This window comes from Antedon bifida, chromosome 1 (genome assembly GCF_963402885.1).
Source record: "Antedon bifida chromosome 1, ecAntBifi1.1, whole genome shotgun sequence".
Taxonomy (NCBI): domain Eukaryota; kingdom Metazoa; phylum Echinodermata; class Crinoidea; order Comatulida; family Antedonidae; genus Antedon; species Antedon bifida.
In genome coordinates, this window is record NC_136226.1 from 24,308,049 (window position 1) to 24,333,340 (window position 25,292).

A 25,292-nucleotide genomic window follows, 5' to 3' on the forward strand; every position below is an offset into this window, starting at 1 on the left:
AAAAAATGTCTGGCCCATCTTGCTTGGAAGGTAGGCCTACCTTCACTTCAGTTTGTTAATTGTTATTACATTATAGGCCCTAATTAAATGCAAAATTATTTGAAAGTGTGGTGTATTCAATTGTGCCGCTATGGAAATACCATAAGTTCACTTTAAATTTAACGCCAATTATGACCTAACAGCGTTAATGTGTTTACTTTAATAATTGCAATTATACGATATGTTTTGTATCGATTACCAATACTTCATGCACTGTCTGTTTGGCTACCATTCTCATTATCATAAAGTCAGTGAGCAACATTTGCGATGTTCTCTCCGGCATACATTTCTAGCATATTTATTAAAATAAAGGAAGCAATACATTATTCATTATTACATTTTAATTCTAAGCCTAAAATATTTTATGACGATTTGTATTATTGCATTCGAAAATTGAACATGTTTTACGTGTCGCCTACTTTAACATCATTAGGTATATTATTAATAACAAAATGAATATGATTCTCTAAAAATAGCTATTTATCTAGGCTAAATATTAATTTATTTACACAATTAGCAGATTACCGTCCATATTAATGACATTATTCTAATCCGCTAGCTTGGTGATTAACGTGAAGCGCTAATTCCTCGTATTAAAAGACACGCGTAGGTTGCCAATGACATCGTGGGATTTCATCGTAACGTTGGCCTATACGTATACCTAGATGATACTCATTTGTCTAAACCCTTGCGATCGTAAACGAGATATTATTGCGTTGGCAACTTTGACCTCCAGAATATAGCTACACCAAAGCCACATATCATTATCGTCTAACAGTAGCAGCGAGTGTGTGTGTGAGATTGCAGCCAACTGACTGCTGACATTGAATCGAGTGCTCCCCACGCGACCCGCGCGTTGCGGTATTTTCATATCAAGTCTCATCGATTGTAAAATATATCAACATGACGTTAAATGTAGCTCAAATATGTCTATACCTGGAGATTTTATTTGTTCATGTTTTGTTTCATCAGTCATCATCCGCCCATGGCCCGCCCGGAGAAAACGATAAAAAAGATGTTAGCTTTCAGCGGGAGACTTTCTTTAGCAGAGGAAATCCATGGGATGTAGCGTTGAATGTTGTTCAGTCAAATCGTAAAAATACTGCTATTCGTACAGGACGATCAACTATATCTGACAATACGGGCCTCGTACGGGAATTATTATCAATAGATTGTTCGACAGAGAATTACGAGACGAAAATACAAACTTCAAATCTTATCATTTTTGCAGAAGATCTTTTTGAAATTGCTACAAATGCTGCGTTAGAAACGGCAAATCTTATAAATTCAATGCATAAAAACGGGGGTCAAACTGATTGGCCAAAATTCTATCAGGTAGTATTAGGTAACACTGTAGAACATATCGATAAGTCTAATGATATTAATGAACATATAAAGAATAATACTTTGCAAGTTTGTGTAGTTTCGGATGTTACAGCGTGTAAGTATGTTTCAAACACGAGTTCGAATCTTATGGAATTAGATAGTGTTTATAGGCCAAAGTTTGAAGGAATTGGAGAAAAATACGAGGAGAAACACATGTATAATGAAAATCGAATGACATTGTATCCACACGTCGTAAGAAGTGACGGCGAATGGTCGGAACCCTACTTAGATTGCTCAAAAAGTGGTATTTGGATTATTACATACGCTGTGCCGTTCATATTCAGAAATAATTCATGTGGGTAGGTATACATTCTTCATACAAGTTCAACCGAGAGAAATTAGGCTGATACTAATTTAAATGCAATCATGTAGAAACTTTACGAATTTATATTTCCATACAGTCATGTATTTTTCCTATCGTAAATCCTAGAATATTTACATATGTTCATAAGGAACCACACGTCATAACCGTGAATAACATGCAATGTCTTCTGTGTAAAATTATAATAACATCATTCGTAAAGAACATACTTTTGCTTTCAGAAAGCTTTTGTTATTTCTTGCCCATTTTGCTTGATAGCTTACGTTATTATCACTATTTAATGATAAGTAGGTTGTATGCCACGTTGTATTATAATTTCAGTAGCTTCCAAGTCAAATCATGGTAACACATTGACATTCATGATATCGATAATGTTTTCTATGTTAATATGAGATGTGTACTTGGTGATCCAGCCGCTTGTTACCATCGATGTCCAGACGTTTTAGCAATTATATAAGATGTGAATGAATGACTAAAAAATTGATCAAAGTGATCGATATCTAGTGATATATATATATATATCAATAGATCAATTAATTAAGTAATCGATTGATCAAGTGATCGTTTGATCAAGTTATCGATTGATCAAGTGATTGATTGATTAAGTAAGTAATCGATTGATTGATACAATCAACAGATACATTAATGATTTACAATAACATTAACATAGCTGATTGATCTTTCCGTGTGTTCGACCTTCATTAAGATATCATTGGTAACAATTGGAAGTGTCATCAACTTTCGGCCTATTCAAATGTCATTACATTGAAATCAATTTTAAAATGGTTTCCTGGTATAGTTATAAATTGAAAATTGCATGTCGCCTTATGGACAATTTTTAAAATATGATAATCTGGTGTGAAAAACAGGTTTGCCTAATCCTTATTCGTTATCTTGATCACCTTCAAACGAGTTCTTTTAAACGTATAAAAGTACAAAACATTCTTGGGACGAAGCAATTACGAATTATTTTAATTGAGAAATGTGTGTGAACAGACCTGACGCTTGCTCGAATTAGCTACATTGTGTGTGTGCTTTTTTTTCTATACTTTGTCAGGAAACTGTCACGACAGTCGTTTCCAGTCTAAACGGTCGTTTGATTGATAGGTATCACTGTAATATTTATTTCAGTAACAATTTATATATTATATATATAATACAACAACAATATTAATAATAAATAAAATGCCATGTAATTATAATAAATACTATATGAAAGCAATTGGTAAAAAATAACAAGAGTACTAAGAAACAATAATAATAATAATGATAATAACATCGTTTCTAATTGAATATTAGATTGAACTAATACACAGAGGAATAGATAGATGTGCTAACATTTAAATATTCGCCGTATAAAATTCATAATTTATTATCAACATCATAAATGTAACGACACGACATATTAATTATTCGAGAGCATTATGTGTTTAAAGCCAGTTTAATTTAAAACTGCAAGTGTAGAACACTGAAAGGATTGCCAATTGTCATCAGGAACAGTAATAAATACTACATAGCTATTTATAGACAGATACTGTTGTTATATATGATATAGTAATTATGTTAATTATAGCCTGGCCAATGGAGCTACCATGCATGGGTATCGTTTTTGTAACAGTAATTACTTTAAAATGAAAACATAGATAGGCCGATACAGTAGTAAGAAGTCGTAGTAGCTTTATGTCTATTATTCTTTTCAATGTTAATAGGTGACACATGAAGCAAGATTCTCGCAGTAAAACGTTTGAAATGGAATGTTCAAATTTTAATATTCTTTTCAATTACTCCTATCCATTTTTTGATTGATTTAGGCCTAATTAATTCCATAAAATAGCATGATTCTCCCATGGAGGTATAAAATAATATATATTTATACCTCCATGATTCTCCTTGGTATGCTTAGGGGTCCGGAATCATAAGCAGGTGTATACTATTATTATCCATGCTAATCATACTATAAACGCACAAACCCATGCCAAAATCTCGATGTGCTAGGCCTATCATAATTATGTGGTTTCAAAGGAACGATTAGCTAACACAGCATTAGGCCCAACATTTAAAGAACAGGCCTATAAGCTATGCATAGTATAACATAGTGGTATATTTATTATCATTAATAATTCAATATTAATTATATAAATAATGATAATATTTACAATAATAATATTAACATTATCAGCCAGATACTCAAGTAATGAATTTCTGTCTGTGAGTATAGTAAACATTAATAGTTGGTAATTGAAACTGTGTTGACAGTTAGTAATATAAACATTACCGTGTTTAGCATACCCTGGCTGCCTCTCTATCCATTTAAACAGCATGCGATTTCCTACTGTTAAAAACATTGTGTATGAGGCCTTAAGGCGATCGACTATCATTGACAGCACATACAAAATATGTATTTGTATATTTTATAATTATAATGAATTAAGATGCACCAGTCTATAAATATACATAAAAAAACAGTAGGCTTATTCTGCATTAAGTATTAGAGGTATGCCTCTTAACGGAGCATCGTAATAAATTATAGATATTAGGATAAAGATAAAAATATGATGGGAACGAGTAGGCCTAGGCCTATATTCTTCTCAAAGAGGAAGTTTGCGATTGGATAGGGTGATGTGAGGGTTAGGGGCGGGGAGTGTTGTCATTGTGTTGATGACAGTGTAAATCTATATACGAAGTTTTTATTCCAAATGAAATTCAATACAGCGGTATTGTTGTCGGATACCATCTGTTTGTAGGTTTAATTACTCACTATAATAATGCTAATATACAATTATGGAAAGTGACGGTACGTAGATTATTTTTAATTTGAACGCTTATATAATTTGCATAAATTTACATAATTGTCTACAAGTATATGCATTGCTGTAGCCTTATATGACTTGAATTACGAGGTTGCGATTACACGAATGTTTAAACTATAATATTTTTGGTAAATAATAATCATTATTGTGATTATTCCTTATTTGTTAATGTTAATATTTATTTATGACGAGTGAGGGTTTATTTATTTAACCAATTTTAATTATGATTAATATTTTAATTACACCTGTCGATCAAACGTAGTCATTATAAATGACACTTCGTAAAGCGTTTTCTGGTAATTTTATGTTTACTATAGCCTGCAGTGAGACCATACTATTCGAACCCGTATCATCAAAACATTGCTATTGTTTCCTCACAATCTGTTAATTAAAAAAATCAATTAATAAGTCAAATGAACAGTAATCGATAATAGTATATGCAGATAAACTACATTGCATTCTTTGCCACATCGAATATGTGCGTTGCTGGGATCCAGCAGTCCCATACATCCCAGTTGAGAAACACCCAAAAGACCTTCATTCCCCCTCTCTCTCCCCCTCACAACATCCCCTCTCACACACACACACCTTACAGACTGAAATAAAAGCATCGTGCCTACGTAGTGCTTGTATTATTGCCAGTGACACTAAAAGCAAGTTTTTTTGACATGGTATGTTTTTGCTTTGTAAATTTAACTTGTGTATACGTATCGTATACCAGATTATAATATTAACAACTGTAAATTCAATTAACGTCATAGATAATGTCCTGGGTGTCGTTTGTCGCATTAGGAGAATAATAATTTTACCTGGAATTAAATCCAAGCCTAGAATGATTGTTTTTCTATGCTTTAAATAGAATTACTATGTATCATCTATTAATCTCCTACTATACCACTTAGTAGGCCTAGACTCTTCTGTTTCAGTGTTCAGTGAGATATTTCTCCATGATGGCCATCGTGAGTTGTGCTACACGGGCCCATGGAATTATTTTTTTTAAAAGGGGTGGGGGGAGGGATTCAGTAGTTGATCATCACCCAAGGCTCCTTTATCCTCCGTTAGCCCTCTTCATGTCTTGCTCAATTTTGTTGAAGTTGAATGATACCGTAATAATTCCAACTCATTCATTACGCATAACACAAAGAATAGGCCCTATGTATAATAGAACGTTTTCATTCCTGGTTTGTGCAAGTTGACATCCATTTGTAACTATACTGTACACATCATAGGCGGATCCAAGAGGACCCACCCCACTCCCTTTAAATTTCTAAATTTACAATGAAAATCGGAAGTGAGGTTAGGTTCAGTTTGACTATTTAAAGCAGTACTATCGTAATTTAAGGTATTCATTCTCAAGTAAATTCAGTTTAGAGTCAATTTATAGCAACTGAACCAAACACGTAACAATAAGCCAGGAGTGATATCATTTTATATTATTAAATAATTAAACAAATTCAATTGCTGTTTTAAATGTTTAACATAACAGAACATGATTTGCGCGCGCAATCTAACCTATTATTTTAAATTCCATTTGGTACGGGTAGCCAACAATGTTCAACCTCGTTTATAACATGATATTGATTTTAATAGACAGATGTTTAAGTGGGTTAAAAACACATTCCTAGTAATTATGACTGGCACACATCAATGACATCTAAAATGAAATTAATATTGTTTAATACATTCTGAGAGTTGTGTCGGGTCCTTACGTGATGCTTTGTTTTCAGTGGAACGAGCAAGTTCTCAACGCTCATGCTCACAGAGAATTGATATTGTTAAAATCTAGAAGAGCATTTTTATGGCATCGATCTAACCAGGGAGGCCTAACTTAATGATAATATAAATGGGCTTATATACCACGTGTTCCCAATGTTCACTGCCAATCTGGCAGTTATCGTATTGCATAGGTAGGCTATATTTAAATATCTGCATGCAACCTTTACACGTTTCATCCAAAGGGCTGATCTTTTTTTAACTAACCCAGTAGATAACTAACCCAGCAACGATTTTATTAGTCGAGTTGGAATCTGTAGGCCTATCGTACGACGCACACCTATTCCTATCTGTCATGAAACACCTATGTTTCATGACAGATAGGTATTAGGTCATGCTACGGACGGTTCCCCTTTACATGTCTCATCTGAAGGGCTGATCTTTTTTAAACTAATCCAGCAGATACTATTATTTATTGTATATTACGCTTGGTTTCTACTATACGCAACGCAAGGACGTCGTAATCGCAACGCAAGTAATTTGATAAATCACGACGCATCCGAACTGTCGTGTGAATGGTCAACTCACTAGCGTTGTGCCTAGTGGGAACCAAGCTTTAATGACAAGATTCGAAAACGTTTTGTCGTTTACAAGGATAGTTAATAGTCACTTAAAACTCCAGAGTAATTAATTTCCAATTGTCGCTTATTAAAGTAATGCCATTTACATATCAGTTTCATGCTCTGGCGTCTTCCATTGTTGTCACAAGTTTGTATAGATGTGATGTTAGTTTATTTTGTTACGCTCTAAGGCAATCATTTAACCCAAATTATATTTACATTTCGTAGATTCCGTATATAAATATCATTAAAATGTTAGCACGTACAACTTTGTGACGTCAAATGGTTATTTTAATTAAATATCGTGTTCATATTGATCAATTCGACAGACGTTTTCCGTATATACGCCAAGACTGACAGATGATCAATATTCTATGCAGAAACAACAAGACAACATTAGACAATTTAGCAATATCGATTTTTATAAATATTCTAATATGCATTATAATAGTTTTCTGATTTCACTAGAGTCGTTAAGCATACAGTTATTGGAAATACGACGTCATAAGAATTAAGTTTTTAAAACTGGTAATCGATTTTAGATTTCAGTGTTTGACATTTGTAAAATGATCAGGGTCATAATAAATTATGCTTTTATGAGCGAGGGCGTGCAAAATATTATGATTAGAGAACTTTAGCCTAACCTTCACATTGTATAGATTGGCCAACATAAATATAACGTAAGGTAAGGACCTAAGGCATAGATGAGTTATAATGCTCTATACGATTATCGATTTATGAGATAATGTTTCAAATTTTCAAAATGCGTTGTTTCTATGATTTATACAGCCTACAGTCTACGCAACAACGCTAATTAGAATATGTATCAATTGAATAAACAATAGCATGACATTAGTAGAGTTGGAATAGTGTAGGCCTACCGTATATAGTTCTAGTAACTGCCTACTTTTATGATGCCCGCTCTATATGTAAGCGTAGGTGACTGTGTTCGAATCTTGCAAAACAAGGTTTCTTTATACAGTACTTCAATTTTCCGTAGTTTTGGTAGGCTATAATTACGGGGCGCCGTCCGACGCACACCTATTCCACCATGGTTTGTAGGACAGATACGTATAGGTGCGTCGGTCGGTTCCCCGTATGCATATATCATTCACTGCCGTATACTCAATAAAGATATCGTAAATAATGAAATGAAATATTAAGTGCCATGAGACCACATTTAAATGTATCATGACAAAAGTAATCTTTATTTACAATATGAATCATAAATAAAACTAAGTTCACGTGAAATGGATCTGTAAAGGATTTTGAATTCCATACGTATTTTTTTATTTCGTTATGAACAACTGATTTTGTATACCTTTTTGGCCGAGATTATGAATGAAGTTTATTTGAAATGAAACAAAATAATGCTACTGTTACTAAGATAGTCGTGAACTTGATGTACGGCGATGATTATGTGGTTTTTGTTAATCGGCGGATCGGTTTTGCACACAATGACTATATGAAGACTTCTAATTGTAGAATGAAGAATGAAAAAACATTGAATCGTGTTTGCAATGGTTGTAATAAGATGTTGAAAAGAAACTATGTTTTTTTTGGAGTGAATGTACAATATAACTTGTATTTGATTGATTAAATTACGACTTGTACTGTGACTTTGATGTAAACAGTAGCGACTCTACATACGAAATGAAGATGCAATACCTGATATTGTTCTGTATTAAGCAGATTGGTCTTTTGGGACGGGAAATGCTACGAATAACGCCATTAAACATTTCCAGCATAATCTTAGCATCTCAAATTTCGAGAAATTGTGACTTCGTCGGAGGCAAATTACCGATAATGATCGACTTAACGTTTTGTCTAGAACAACCTTGAATAGGCAAGATAACAGTACTAAAGTAAAATTGGAAACATACCGACAAATTGACGCTGCGCGTCATTTTAAAACGTGGTTTCATAAACGCGATTACATCGACTCTGGTGGACAAGTTCGGTAGTGATAAGTGGTTGATCAAACTATATTTATGAGTAGCGACTGGTTCTATAGGCCTACTTACTACAACACCACCAAGGCGCAGCAGCCAATACTGCGCATTACTCCACTTGACCAGGCCTACAAAAATAATGTCAAGTACAAAATCAAAAACAGTTCCTTGGCCAGGCCTAGGCCTACATAAAATAATGTAAAGCACAAAAAAACAAAAACAGTTGCTTTAGATTATTGGTGTGATACTTGGGGAGAAGCATGTATTCCTAGTTCAAGTGTAACATCTAAGTCATGAGTGGATATGTCTACATCATTACATTTCAGATTTCATTTTATTTGCCAATTTAAAATGGAAATAGTATTACATTTTCAGCATTAAATTCTAAAATGTATATTAATAACATTAATACTATATACATTAGATGTAGGCTTACACAAAATAATGTACGTATTGTTACTGTATTTTAATCACAATATTAGCTGAAGCATTTCCTTAGATTTACGTTATTTGGTCTTAGTCGTGTTTTTATGCATATGCATATATTGTGTTAAACTAAACGCAGTATCCCTTGTACATAATGCTAATGAATACTGTTATATATATTCAAGACAAAAGCTAACGAGCCGTAGTATTAGGTAACTACTCTTTATACTTAAGGAGACATTAGTAAGTTCAGGGTATGTAATGTAGGCCTAATTAGAATAGATAAAGCTTAACACCGAAGACAGAAACGTACACAAAAATCGCGTAATATTGAGTACGTTCCTTAATGATGAGACCTCGCAGATTAGGCCTACAGCCCAGAACCATTACAGATATTTGGAAGCAAAGGGAATATATTACTTTAAGTATAATCTCTATTAATTTTAGAAGTAAAACTACTAGTATGAACTATCTTAGTTTGTTTGCCATGGGGAAAAGCAATTGTACCGGAACCATTTTTCTCTCTCGTCTGTAAACCATTTTTTTTTAATGAAGGCCTACTTGGTACGATTATGTTTTGATTTAAACAATAAAGGCCTAATCACATGCGTAATATGCATTCAATAATCGGGTAAGCGATGAGGCCTGATCTATACATTTTCCAGTTTGTTATGTGAATTTTAATAATAGCTGGTCACGCAAGGTTTAGAGACAGAATAGCAGCTATATTTGAATCACCAGTTGTAACGATGTTGAACTGATGAAATAAAACAAAAATCTTTATACTGTATCTACAAAGGTAGTCTGGGTTCCGGACGGAGTTTTGACTTAATATTAGTCAAAAAGATAAATAATTTGGCACATATGGCGTTTCATACGTATACTACTTGAGCTTAAAACTCCAGGACAAAAATCGAAACGCCGACTGGTGGACTAACATAAAAAAACGACAGTTGTCCAGTCATTAACATATAATGCCTTTGTTTCTAGTAAAGCTACATTTAAGTGCCTTTGTTTTCAATTGAATACTTATACTAGTCTAATCTTAAAAGTTACTATATAAAATTTATAATAATAGCGTTGTTTAATATTGATTGTTTTGTAGATGTGATATTATTATTGTAAATGTTTCATAATCCCAGTAAAATCTTCTTCAAGTACCGTACTATTATACTTAAATTGATGCTATATTATTTGACATTATTTTATTATATGATAATATGATACCAATTGATCCACAAAACTACACTTTTTAACCATAGCCTACATTTCGTTGTTAATGATATAAATATGAATGCGTTGACTATTTTTACATTACTTTTTCAGAGGTATCGTTACAGTTGACATTACCTTGGACGGGATAGATATTAACCAATGTGATGATGTTCATAGTAAATTCAGTGGAACTCATCAATGTCCAGAAGGTTCTGAGGTAGGATGATGGTGACTATGATGACGACGACGATGGTGGTGATGATGATGATGATGATGACGACGATGGCGGTGACGATGATGATGATGATGGCGAAGATGGCGGTGACGATGATGATGACTACGATGGCGGTGACGACGATGATGATGACGGCGGCGATTACGGCGATGGCGAAGACGATGACGACGATGATGAGGACAATTACGATGATGGTGATGACGGCGGCGATTACGACGATGGCGAATACGACGACGATGGTGATGACGGCGGCGAAGACGACGATGGCGAAGACGATGACGACAACTATGACGACGAAAATTATGACGATGGCGAAGACGAAAATGGTGACGATAACCTTAACGACGACTATGAGGACGACGATGACGACAATAAGATGATGACGATGATAACGACGATGATGATGATGATGATAATAATGATGATGATGATGATGATGATGACTATGCAAATAATTCAAGCAATCTTTACAAAGCAATACGCTGTGTGAAAACAATAATTGCGAGGAAAATATACATCAATACTATTAGTAATATCCAATTAATATGTCTATTCCTAGACATATTGATGAATTAGACTAGACAGGCAATATTAAATATGTATTATTATCTTCTGAGTTATTAATGATTGTATATAAACCACGCATGTTTTTGCATTTAATGTTGTTGATACATTAAATGTTTGACAAATACAATTTTCCAAACAACACCACTTCTAATTATTGATCGCATTTGGTATGTGATCGCCAAAATAAAACTATAAAATGCTTATGAAATACACTTGTGTGGCAAACTAGGTCTACTAGTCAATACATGGCTCAATAATGCCCCAATCGAAAGTGGAGTTTCACGTGTATGCCTATACATATATATTCATCTTCCCTGTAATGTTGCCCTTTAATTGGATGCATTATAGGCCTACTTTGTGTTATGCTGTACAAAGTCCGTATACTAGAATCTTGAACTAATCTAATCAAAAATACTTTAAACTGCTAGAATTCCAATCCCAATAACGGTGTTTAACCCGAGGCATTCCAAACACATTAGAAGCTAAATTACATAGCCCAACACTAAAACAAAATTGAATATTAATGTTAGTGTATTAAAAATACGAAGAAGACCGATACGTTGCATTATTGATTAAGCACCATTCCGACTTCTATTAATCCAGATTCAATAAACAAAAATGATCGCAATCAAGTGCATTGCACCATGCATAATTAGACAAAATCAATATTAAAAACGAAATTAAAGTAACAATATAATTTTAATGATTATTACTAAATTAGATTCGTGGACGTCACCGTACCTCATTTATTTAAAATATTAAAAATAAGAAGTAATGCAGGTTATAAAAAATAATATTATATTATATGAATATGAAGGAAAGTACACAAAATGTAAGATTAAGATCATTAATGATTGATTGACGACGATGATGATGATGGTAATGATGATGGTGATGATGGTAATGGTGAAGATGATGATGATAACGATGATGATGATTATGATGATAACGATGATGATGATGATGATGATAACGATGATGATGATAATTATGATCATGATGATGATGATGATGCTAACCATTTTATATTCACCATATAATTATTTTTAAATGTTATTCTTTTCTGTATAGTGTATCTTCAGGTCTAATAATGGATTTAAACTGGGATCATATGCATGCAAGTGTAACATCAGTGGAGAACACCTGTCGGCGAACGAGAATAACTCTGTATCGCTAGGCTGTGCTGTCGTCTATGCCTCAAATCGAATGGTGTTTCGGGCCTGTATACTTGGCTTACAAATGTTGTGTGTAGTATATGTACTTGTTCTCATCGTAATGGTCAGATGGTTTAGACGCTTAAAGGTACAGCATTCAATCATTTTTATTTTACCTGTGTCATACAAAACAAAGATTCCATTATACACTACAATAATATTTTTCCAGTAACATAGGAAAATTTCGTAATACAGCATCACATATCTATCTATCTCTAATGTAATTTTTGTACTGTATTTTATTTGTTTTATGTTTTGTTAAGTATTGCATTTTGTTTGTTTAAATGTATTGTTGACGTGGGTTTGGTTAAGCACGTCATGACAGTTTTTTAAACTGTTGCTTTACCTCGACAGCCCCGTTCAACTTGTTTGTGTCTGATTGTCGAAAGATTGAAAATAACAAATAAATAAAACATGTGGATATAAGGTTAAGTTAAGTGTTGTTGTTTATGATACATGTAAAACAAAGGACATTTTACGGAATTTTACGGAACAAATAAATAAAACATGTGGTGCCTGTATCATATAAGGTTAAGTTAAGTGTTGTTGTTTATGATACATGTAAAACAAAGACATTTTACGGAATGGTCCTAGGTATGATACTGGAAATCTAGATACATTGCCCAGAAAAAGACTGTAGGTCTACCTCATGCAAATCCCGGCGCATTTGGCAAATGGGTACCGTAGGTCGCACGAAATTGAACCGTCACTTTTCTAGTGGCTTTTGAATAAAATAATTTAATTAATTAACTTCTTTCAATAATTAACAAATATAAAAACACCAATATCATTCATGTTATCAGCTATCAATAAAAGCCATGAATTTTGATATGATAAATTCAATTTTATATTTTCAACCTAACGAGTAGCAAACTGGTACGTATGTCTAACTTTATTCTAACCAAACCGATAATGCTGTTTTTACTCAGTTGACAATAAAAGAGTTATCTGTTTAGTTAATTCATTACCTTAATAACTAACTAATGAATTTATTGTCGTGTTTTTTTAATTATATAGAAAACGTCTGTAGGCATTGAGTTTTTTATGTTTTATTCTGCAAATAGAAAACGCTTTTGTTAGTCTGTGATGATCGATTCAAAGGTTAAATGTGACGTCATATATTCTCTCGCACTCAAATACGAACGCACATTAAAGCAGATGAATATCGACGAATTCAGATTAGAATGGACTTAATAACTTATGACGTCACTAAATGTTGGTTCGGATGTAAATACAAGTTAAAATCCGGGACATTTCTTGTCAAGTGGATTGTTTACAATACAACAATTGGCAGTTTAGATGACATAGATACTATGGGCTCAACAGATTCTTATACAAATAAAATGCTGTACCTATAACAAACTACCTCATGTATCTACTGTGTTGCTAAGGCTTGGTTCCCACTAAGAACATAACGTAAGGACGCAAGTAATTGGACCAATCACAAGCGTCCGTATCCGAATTGTCGCTTGTCGCCTGGTCAAATCGCTTGCGTTGGGTCTAAGTGGGAACCAAGATTTATGAAATGCTAATCTTGGAAATTACGCTGATTGAAGGCGCCAACATTTATACCTTTTCAAAAAGGTATATTGCGCAACCTGTCCATGTAGGGCCTATTATTAAAGTTTAACACGGAATGTGAATCTCAAAAGCCACTAGCACGACCCATTTCACTCACTTCGCCTAATATCTCTGTATCCGCTATGAGAACCCAATTGTTCATCAGGCTATTCATAGTATTCTATTAATTCTATGGATTCTATGAACGTGGGACATTAGCTGTTAGGAGCTCAATGTAACATTATGTGGTTAGGTGACCAGTTTCTTTTCACGCCGCCTTGTCCTCCCTATATTTAAACCAAGTACTGTACCATTTCATTTACATCTAAGTGGACTGGAGTTGTTTTTATCAGGTTTTAGACTCTACAGCTCACTATGTCGGTTGGTTGATCGGTCGGTTGGTCGTCGATAAACACTAACTCAAATTTGAGCACGCGACTGCAGCCATGTATATGGCCTTGTTCTGTATGATATAGAGTCCTAACCACTCGGCTAGCGCAATAACACACCTCCCAGTAAAATCATCTTCCTAATAGATTGTTCACGTCGTAATTATTAGCTTCTACGTATTAGGCTTCTTCTGATATCACCATGCACTTGGCATCGAACATTGTAAATAGTAAATCCACTCTACATCGTGTACATCACACACGCGATTGAATGATTAACTTAATTAGCAGTGTTTTATATTAGGCACACACTGTTGTCTCAATTAAGTTTTTTATGCGACACTTGTCATTTCATGGCATTGCCATTTATATTTCTCTGTACTGTGAGCCAGGATTTTGGCATAGTTAGCGGAGACCATTGGCTTTAGAATTGTGCTGAACTTAATGTCCTATTTTTAGAAATTAAAGCGGGGGTAATGGGCCGGATTAGATACATATTGATGTCACATTACACAATATACGCAACGTGTATAACTTGCTATAGTTTTATAGATAGATACCTCTTGACAGTAGCAGAATCGGCTGAACATTGAGAGTATACAGACCGTGCACTATAATATGCCTACTAACTGTTCAAAATGTAGACCTATCAATATTCTAGCACAAAAGACACGTAATCGACAAATCGACACCGAAATATTTGCATTCATTATAGCTTAACTGGGCGAATGCAATTGTGATTTGACTTCAGAGACAGAAAAATACCACAGTAATTTAGACGACTTTAACCGGGCTGCGCAGTACAATAAGCGAGCGATTACCAGCTCCTTACGAGATTGTGTGAATTAGTAAGGCAAGTAACAAAATCCTTTCACGCTAATGAATTGTACTAGGCTACGTCATATCTTAATGAGAGTTAGGTAGAAAATTCGCGGACCTGATAGCTGTACCTCGCATTAGCGCAATATTATTGCAAATCTTATATGCTTGTTCGATCTATGGCATTTAAGATTAAATTTCTTTCCTATTTGTCGTAAGACAGAAGGCGTTGAACATTGTAATAGTAATGTATTATAATACATAAGTCTCTGGTTTGGATAGTCAATGTCATTTTGTATAATATTTGTTACCGATAATGAGGATAATGATTTCTGATGATAATGAACTCATATGATTGGGAGGAATCCATGCCTCGTTGGCCCCATAAAATGCATTTTAATCCTATTTATAAATTATGTATTAATTTTTGTTCTATCATAACACATAACATGTTTATGCTAGCACAAATAGTGTGATACACCGAGTTCGGTTGTCATTTTTGAGACATAGTACAGTTGTCGATTCTCGTTATACTGCATGTATAATTTGTCCAGTATCATAGACCAGCCGAAGTATCATAGCAATATTTGGTAATACAACATCACATCTGTTTCACACGTCTCTAGTAGTAACCTAATACTTAACCTAAGCTTACAGGATACAGGCACCACATGTGATATAAATGAGATGCTGTATTACCAAATATTCCTATGATACTTCGGAAATAGATAGTGTGGAGATACAGCAATGGGAATCGACAAATTTTGTACTACTGTGTCTCATGTATTAAAATGTGACGCCTGTATCATTGGCCTGGCCTAACCTAACCTTAGTACAGGCGCCACATGTGATACATGTGTGACACTGTATTACATAGTTTGCCTGATACTGGAGATATATGCCTAGTAGGCTACACAGAGTCAGGTGCACCTAGAATGATGCGTGCGTTTAATTTGATGCTGACTCTGACGCCATCTTCATGTTTGTGACGTGTAGGCCCAGATGTATAATAGCCGATAAGTGTTATCAATATATGTGAATTTAAATTACTTATAAATTGTAATATATTTGTAGGTGTTGAATTATGACAGTCCATGGATGATAATCGTGGTTTTGTTTGGCGCTATCTTACTTTATTGTGAGCTTATACCAATGTACTTTGATGTCCCATCAAATAATCTTTGCTTCTTACAACGATGGCTTAGAGAAGTTGGATTCGCTGTTACATTTGGTACCTTGGTACTCAAAGTATACAGGTAAAGCTCTGTCTACACTATCAAACTAGTTTGACAAAAACAGTTTGATGTGCCCATATATGGTAGTGATATGACGTCATCGTTTCCATATATGGGCACATCACAATTTTTGTCATATACAGTCTGATAGTGTAGGCAGAGCTTAAGGTTACAAGTTACATACTCATGGGTTCAAATATATCTTTCACTTTCATCTTGTTGTGATTCTCTCACTGGAAAGTCCACTTCATACATTGCAGTACAATATTTTATTTTAGATTTCTTCATATGAATAAAATGAGTAGCGCAAATATCTATTAGGCCTAGTTTTAATGTTTCGGATGTTTACAATTATTAATCTGTAAATAAATGTTTTATTTCTCAAATTTGTAATTCAGGAAGCTTGCAATTTTCCAAACACGATCAGCGTCTCGGGTATTAGTGCGAGATAGAGATCTAATCAAATGGATTCTTGTGATCATCTTTGTACTATCCGGGTACTTAGCAGTGTGGACAGTATCAACGATGGAAGATACACGGTATTGTAACTACCAAATGGTTGTGAACGGGAATACTACTGACGGTAGACAGTTTAAAACATGCGACGTAGAATGGTGGGACAGTGTCTTAGGCATCAGTAAGTAGGCCTAGGCTAGATGTTTTTAAATTTAAATAAATGTTTTTTAAATCTTTTATTTTTAACAAAATGATAATAATATAGAAATTAATTGGCCAACATATAACACAAAAACATAAACATATGGTGTTCAAACAAAGCCGTTGGAATTGATTAGCGTGCCATACGTGTTACACATATGGTGATAGTCTCTTTCATGTGCATTGAAACCAAATTTATTTGTAGTTTTAAATATGTAGGCTATGGTATGGGTTGCATGTTATCTTTTCAAACGCAATGTGCGGTTTGAGACGGTAACATCTTTAAGATGTACATCCTTCTCAAAAGAAGGGGATACGAGTAGTTATGTGATATTTTGAATGCCAATAAAATAGAAACAAACACTTGATCGTGCCTGAAATATATCGACACTTATTTTGTAACCGTTCAGAAATAAATTACTGTAAATGTGAGCACGTCATCGCAATTTTAAGAATATAGTAACTCGATTGGGTATGAAAGGAACTAAGTAAGAATAGTATGCTAGAAACAGAACGGAAATAGTGGAGCTGTAGCTTTGTAATTAACGTGCTTGCCTTCCAATCCCAAGGTCCAGGGTTCGATCCTGACCTAGTGCCAGGGTTGTAACTCACGACTGTTTCAACTCCACTCCCTACGCCTTATATGAGACTTATTTTCTAAACTGTTTATCCATCCTGTAATTGGCGAGTTACTCTCTGTTAGATGGAAAAGCGTATGAAATAATAAATACAGTATGCGCAATACGCAATAATATGTAAATTGTCAACCCATCGTGCTAGTTTAAAAAAAGTACTTAAAATATCCGACGTGCATTACTGTATGTATGATGAGATAAGTGTGGATATTACGTTTACAAATCCCAAGCATACATAAATATTTATGATTATACAAGTTATAATTATATATCACGTGAAGCATTATAGTACATTCGACCTTTTTTCTCAAACACAGGATGCAGATGTCTATCGATCATTATATACATTTTATTATCATGTATTATTCTGAAAATATTATCATTATTTATTCATGTTAAGTTTTGTATACATACAACTATGACATACTGGAATATTTGTGTTTATTTAAATAGTTACATTGTTTATATCGTCTGATTTTCTTTCCTTTAGTTGAATTTGTATTTCTGATGTTTGGACTGTATTTATGCTATCTTGTGCGGAGTGCGCCCTCGGAATTTAATGAGATTAAGTACGTCACCCTGGCTATATTTGACGAAGCGTTCGTGTCACTTATTTTATACATAATACGGTAAGATTACCATTATTAATAATAAACAAGAAACATTTCTTACAAAAAACGCTGCTCGCTTATTGACAGTTTTAAAGATATATTGTCCCTCTGAAAAATATTTTTTATTTCAAATTTGTTTTTGAATGTGTCATTTTATTGTCACATAATAGTTATTTTACCTGAAAAAATGTAATTTGATGCAAAAAATACTTAAATTGTCTGTCAGACAACGGTTTTTAGGTTATAATTAAACGTTTCTTTTCTCTTTTTATACGTGAATAAATATTATTTTGTTTGTTACAGAAGTGAATAACTTTGATATGAAAAACAGATTCAATTTCTGTCACTTTAGTTTATTTTATTGCTAAGGTAAAGTCTGGGGGTCACTTCATAACGCCTAGATACTTCAAGTGTGAAGTATCCTATTACAAACAAAAACTTAAATGGACTGTTTTGATAATAATTCAATGATTATCTGACAGCGAATTACAGTATTATTATATCAGTTCAATCTGTTGATTCGCGTCAACCAATCAAAGGGCAAGAATCCAAAATCGTTCAACCGTGAGCCCTCATAGACTCTTTTCCCAGACGTTTTGTTGGGTCCAGCAGCTGGGACCTATACATTATAGTCGAGAATCCTTTTTAGCAAAAACGTCAGTGTCTAGTACTATAACTGCTGCTTGCTTTCAGCTTATAAATGAGTCATCTCTTGTGACGTAGCGGGCTAGAGCAGCAGCGTGAAAAAAGGATACTGTTAAGACCTTATTTGCGCAGTCATAAATGTTCGCAATATTAACTAAAGTTAATAAATCTATTATACAGTAGTCACTGTCGCGCGCCCATCCAAGAGCCTCTCAGTCGATTCACGTACGGTATCATGTCTAGCGACGTGGAATGTTCTGCAGTATCGCGTCTAACTCCTATTAACTTAAGCTAACCCTTTAACTCTCCCTGTATTACAGTATCTCACATGGGACGAGCCGCTGCTGCTAGAAGAGACGATACTGCAGGACGTTAAACGTCGCTAGACGTGATACCGATCGTGTATCTGCTGAAAATTAACCAAACTATTAAGACAAACATTACATTACATTGTGGTTTGAATAATATAATAAATATTATACATTATATACATCCCTATGAATAACGCCCTATATTTCTTTTGTATTTTTAAAGGTTCCTAACGTGGGATGAAATGGAACCAGATTGGATGTTTCTAGTCCACTTTTTAAGGTCGCAGCTAACAACCACTGTGATGGTCTCCATCATTGTATTACCAAAGGTTAGTGTTTCGAAATTGCAGCTGTTTTTTGTTTTGGACCAACATGGAAGTAATAATAAACAGTATAGATCTCCATACAAAAGATAGGTACCGTAATTATACAGGCAGTGGCGTAACGTAGAGACCAGGTTTAGGGACCCTAAGTGACCCTCCGACGCTGGAGGCCTCTGGCATTTTTATCGATCTTTGATAATTATTGATGAAAGCTATGTGGGTGGGATGGCAGACGACTATCAAAATGTAAACTACACAGCTATTATAATTGGCAGGGATAACATATTAAAATGGTCGTATCTGCGCTACCGCTGGTTTTGACAGAAATATGGACTGGGAATGGCCAGAGGTGGTAGGTTGACGCGTAAAGGCCAACTCAGACAGCGTCGTACGAAACGTCTTGACTCGTCGGTGCTGTCACGTCTGAGTTGAATCCCGACGGGACGAGTCGTTTTTAGATAGCGTCCGGCGTAGTTTTTAGGTCGTCGGGAGAACATTAAACGGGCCTCGTCGTACGACGCTGTCTGAGTTGACCTTAACCCTACTTGGATGTAAAATAGAATAGTCGTCGATAGCATTCTTTTACTTGTTCTTCATTTAGCTTGTGCTGGTCTACAAATTGCTGCATGACGACCACTTCAGAGAACGTATGAACTCACGAATAATTTATGACGTCAAGTGCCAAGCATCTGCCAAACGGAATCCTGGAAATGCAAATGACTACGCGTTTGGCGCGGATGAAGTTCGTGTAAGAGACACTGTAGCCGTAAGAAATATTGTGAATCAATCCACCAATCCTTTAATTTATGGGCGGCGCTTTGTCGCTAGTCTTGGGGCTTGATAACCATCTAACAGGGTGATATCGGGGATCTGTACCTCCCATATTCTGCCATAGTTCAGTTTACCTTTATTAAAGTTCGATTTTTTTCAATTTTATGTATATGTATATTTAAAGCATCTTTGCCTCGTCTGTTTTTAACCGCTTGCTAGGCCTTGCAACCGTTTTTGGAGCCACAGTAAAATGACATTGCTGCTGTTTAAATTAAATGTAACTATTTATTTTACAGGAAGAGTTACGAAGGCTGTACACACAACTAGAAATTTACAAGACAAATTCGATGAAAGAGAATAATCCACATATTCCTTCTAAAAAACGTAGCACTGGAAAAAGATGGCGCGACACTCGAAAATTATCCAGAGGTGCTAGCCTTCGAACACAAAGCTACCACTCTGAAAGTGAAGTTGAGCGTTCATCAGACGTAGGAAGAAGTACGGAAAGCTTGTCGAAACCCTTCGAAAATATGTGCGAAAGTAGTAGACTGCATAGCCTAGACAGAGGAGAATCAAATCGAAGAAAATTTACACTGGACAGGAGCGATCCGTCCATTGTACGTAAGAAGATCAACTCAACGTCGTCTGATAAGGCAGACTGTTCGTTCACTAATAACAGGACTTGTAAACTATGACTCAGACATGTGCGATTAAACTGACAATCAGACGCAGAAATCGGCTACAACAATACGTCACATTATTTAGACAAACATCAACATGAAAGACAGACTGACGAAGCATAGCGACAAGTATGTTTTAAAGACATGATTCCACGACTAAAGCATCTAACCGACGCTATTTATTACTTGTTTTATAATGTTTTGTAGAAGCTACCGTACTAAAACCTGGATAGGAAAAACGAGTCTTTCGAAGCTATTATGTCAACATTACAGTGTAATTTTAAAATATATAAATATATATTTCCAAATTAAGATACTCACCTTAAATTATATTAAAATCATCACTACAATATAAATATAAATTAAAGTTAAAATAAAATTCTTTAAAATATATTTCCTCTTTTATACATTACCAGTACCTTGTAAAGATTATATAAAATACTCTTAGTTCATATTAAAAATGTACAATAATGATTCTAAAAATAATTATTATAACTTCAATATTTTATAGATTTTAATTCTGGCAATATGTTCAAGATAGATATAGAGATGTGCTTATGGTGGGGGAGGGGGAGAAGGAGAGAGAAATGTATAGTTAATATATAGAGGTCCTTTCACACGGTGTCGATTCGGTAGAAATATGACCTAGATCACCCGATCCCAATTTTGCGGGAAAAAATGATTCTCGACCGCAGTGATCTCGATAAATGAATCTATTCCGAGGAACGAGTTTTAGAATGTTGGGCCTGATTAACCTGATCAGAGTAATCGGAAAACTCAAAACTCGGCATTTAGCATTAGGTGGTGATCGAGAGTCGAAAGGAAAAATTGTAGATAATTCATCTTTAAATGTTTACCTCTATTGTTAAAATTCTTGTATTTATGATAATTTATTATTATTATATATTAAATTATTTATATAATGTATCGCCCATCGGTAAATAAATGAATAAAAACATAGTTTGTCATAATCGTGTTTTGTTCAATAACCTGTTTTGTTTTACATTTAAAAATATCTTCAATCTTCTAAATATTGATAACTTTTTAGTTTTTTCGTTTGTATTCCTATTTTCTTTCAATTATCCGTTCACTATTTTCTAGGATGTACAAAAAAAGCGGATGTAGGGACAAATCCAGATAATCTGGATCAAGGTAAACACGTGTAATACACGTTTGTTAAGGCGTGTATTCAATTTCTGGGGTAGACCTATGTAGGCCTACTACATCAAGTTGATTGGTGGAACGTTCGTTCTAGACCGGAGATATATTATCTACACTGATTTTAGTCAGCGGATTATTCACAGGTAAAAATCAACAATATTTTATTTTGCAAAATATAATAGGTATGTATTTACAGAAAATGCCTATTGAAATTCAAGAAAATTCCTTTATTACTGTGACACCCATAAACACCCCCGGGCCAATTTGGAATAGGCCAAGTACACAAGGTGACAGGGGTCAAAAGTGGTCTGAGGTAATGAAAGATTTGCCACTTATGAATGTAACATCTTGGTATAAAATCCTTGTCATCATTTACTGTGTACTATTCTTAGATCTCTCAACGAAGGAAAACATTCCTGAACTCATTAACCGGGGGTAACATTCTGGAGGCACTGCCCGGATTCATCTGAAACTATGGCTGACCAAAGAGAGGAACAGATACAGGAAGACGCCAGGAATGTGGAAGGTGACGTCAATCCGGTTGAGAATCAGGACGGTAATGGTGCTGAGGATGCAGGACAAGTAAATATCGGTTTACAGGAGGAATATGAAAAAATCTACAAGACATGATGGCAGCACATGAAGAACAACTAAAGAAACTACAACAGAGCTTTAAAGAAGCTGCAAATGCAAAGCCGACGACAGTAGTTTCTAGAAGGGACTTCAGGATGAGTGGCCAAATTGGTGAGCCAGGCCAGAAAGTCCGATTAGCATTTGGAAGTCTGATTCACCAAATCGAATCTGGCAAGAGCAGAGGATCGGAGCTACTTAGAAGGTAAACTGGGGTTAACTCTGCCCAAACAAAGAGCTATCATTAGGGCTCACTTTGGAGAGTAAAGTGCAACAAAATTGTTTCACCGACTATCAAGTGCGGTACAAGACCCAAAAGAAACCCCACAGACATTCCTTCTGCGGGTACTAGATTGGAAATAAAGAATCTTGTTTTCTTCGCAAGAAAAAACTCTGGGATCAAGTATGAGCCAAAGCTGGTTCAAAACATGGTCAGGCAAGCCCTTCTAACTGGTTTCCAAGAAGACAAAATCCGATCCGAGATAGCACCAGACCTCAAACGAAACATCGAGGATGAGTAAGTAATGGATGCGCTGAATATAGCGGTAAACAATTACCAGGAACGTTTGGCTAAACTCAAAGCAGGAAGGGCTAAAGTTTGCAAAGTGGATGTGGATGAATCTTCGAGAAAGGGATCAGGTTGTGAAAAGCAAAATGAAAACAAACGTTTTGAACTATTCACGCACGAGATGAGGGACATGTTACAGGCCGGATTAAATCAAATTCGACAAGAAGTGGGCGTAATTGGTCAACAACAAGCCACGACCCAGAACAATAACCAAGGAAACTGGCATGCAGGCCGGGCATGTGATGGATGTCGCACACGTGGTACCAGATGCGATCACTGTTTCAAGTGTGGAAGCAGTGAACATTTTGCTCGTGGTTGTAGATCCCAACGCAGAAATCAGGCGGGAAACGGGCAGTGATCACCCAGACGGGACGAGGCGTGATCAATTCTACCGAAAAGCCACCTTATGCAAGTAGTTTGCCAGGATACATAAATCAAATAGGACATATTAATCCTGTTCACCATCAACGACTTGTGGGCCGAAAGTGTATCGTAAATTGTAAATTAAATTATGTAAATTGTAAGGTTCTCGGCACAAGTTTGATTGTTGCCGACGACCTGGTTAAAGACACATCTTCCAACAAACCAGCAACTGAGAGACCTAAAGGAACTACTGGATGATACAAACCTTGCGTTAAGTACAGCCGATGGAACGAATCTTCCATTCGACGGATGGACTAAGGTGTTGAATTATCGTTGGATGGAAAATCCACACAGCAGGTCAGAGTTCCTTTTCTAGTTACCAAAACAAATCTAAATGAACCAATAAACGTCGTGGAACATATAATAATGGGTCCGGCTCGACTACACCCGAATGCAATAAAAGCGTTGCTAAAGTTTCATAATAAGAAGATTCGACGGAGAGAGAAAGGAGAGACAGTTTCAATAAAATGGCAAACATATATAGGAACAAAATATAAAGTTATGGCTATGTTTGAACCGAGCGTTGAAAATCTTCTATCAATTGGACTAGAAATGTACGATACTGTTGTTGAAATACAAGGAAATTCATGTAGACTGTATGCGCATAACCCAACACCACACGAAATTATGCTGAGACGAGAATAACTGTTGGACATGTGCAAGAAATACAAAGCGTATTGTTACACCAAGAAACGATTCGAAAAATCCAACCACCAAAGTTACAGTAGGAGCTACAACCTCGGAAGGCGGTACGGACGAATTATGGGACCCGCCTGTAAGTCTAGACCACCTTACCTCGAAACAACAGACGGTAGCCAAACAAATGCTACGCGAGGAGACAGCTACCTTCTCAAAGGGAAACTTTGATATTGGCGCTGACGCTACTGTCTGGAGTTTCAGCAAACCCAACCGATAATGAACCAGTAACACCTCTGACCAAACATTCCTCGATATTTTGCCCCGCAGATATCCTCCAAGAAAGTAAGTAATTAGTAAGGATGATACCATTTTAGCGGTAATACCATTTGTCGAAAGAAACCGACCGCCAAATAAAATTACTACGACAGTGGAATCTAGATGACAACGGAAATCTTCGACGAGAAACAACTAATTTCTAGAGTGCTAATCGAGCATTTGGGCGTAGAGAGAGTACTTCAAATGGCACGGGACAGATTTTATTTGCCAAATATGCAGAAAGACATTGAGGACTACGTCATCAAACGTTGCTCCTGTATTAAGAAGAAGAAGCCGGTGAGAAATGACAAAGCTCCATTAAGACCAATAAGTACAACTGAACCATTTGAGCTGGTCTCTATTGACTTCCTTCACCTAGAGCGTAGTAAGTATATCCTAGTGGTTATGGACCACTTTACTC

The 25,292-nt window shown here is 35.3% G+C and overlaps 2 protein-coding genes across 3 annotated transcripts in view; both read left to right on the forward strand.

The window, feature by feature from the left end:
* The window catches only part of LOC144846178 (cell division control protein 6 homolog), a 38,424-nt gene extending 15,224 nt beyond the window's left edge, over positions 1-23,200 (forward strand). Inside the window, exon 12 of the transcript XR_013612819.1 lies at positions 23,191-23,200. The gene's annotated coding sequence lies outside the window, so the exon portion shown is untranslated. The remainder of the gene's footprint in view (positions 1-23,190) is intronic.
* Positions 837-22,097, forward strand: LOC144846152 (metabotropic glycine receptor-like). 2 transcript variants are annotated; one of them, XM_078703525.1, is made up of 9 exons: positions 837-1,724; positions 10,595-10,700; positions 12,357-12,587; positions 16,342-16,523; positions 16,901-17,139; positions 18,285-18,423; positions 19,585-19,690; positions 20,286-20,450; positions 20,752-22,097. In XM_078703525.1, the coding sequence occupies exons 1-9, from the start codon at positions 943-945 to the stop codon at positions 21,148-21,150; spliced, it is 2,349 nt and encodes a 782-aa protein (XP_078559651.1). In that variant the 5' UTR covers positions 837-942; the 3' UTR covers positions 21,151-22,097. The 2 variants fall into 2 exon arrangements, with proteins under 2 accessions (XP_078559651.1, XP_078559652.1); XM_078703526.1 differs by having other exon boundaries at positions 20,286-20,432.
* Positions 23,201-25,292: the final 2,092 nt, after the last annotated feature.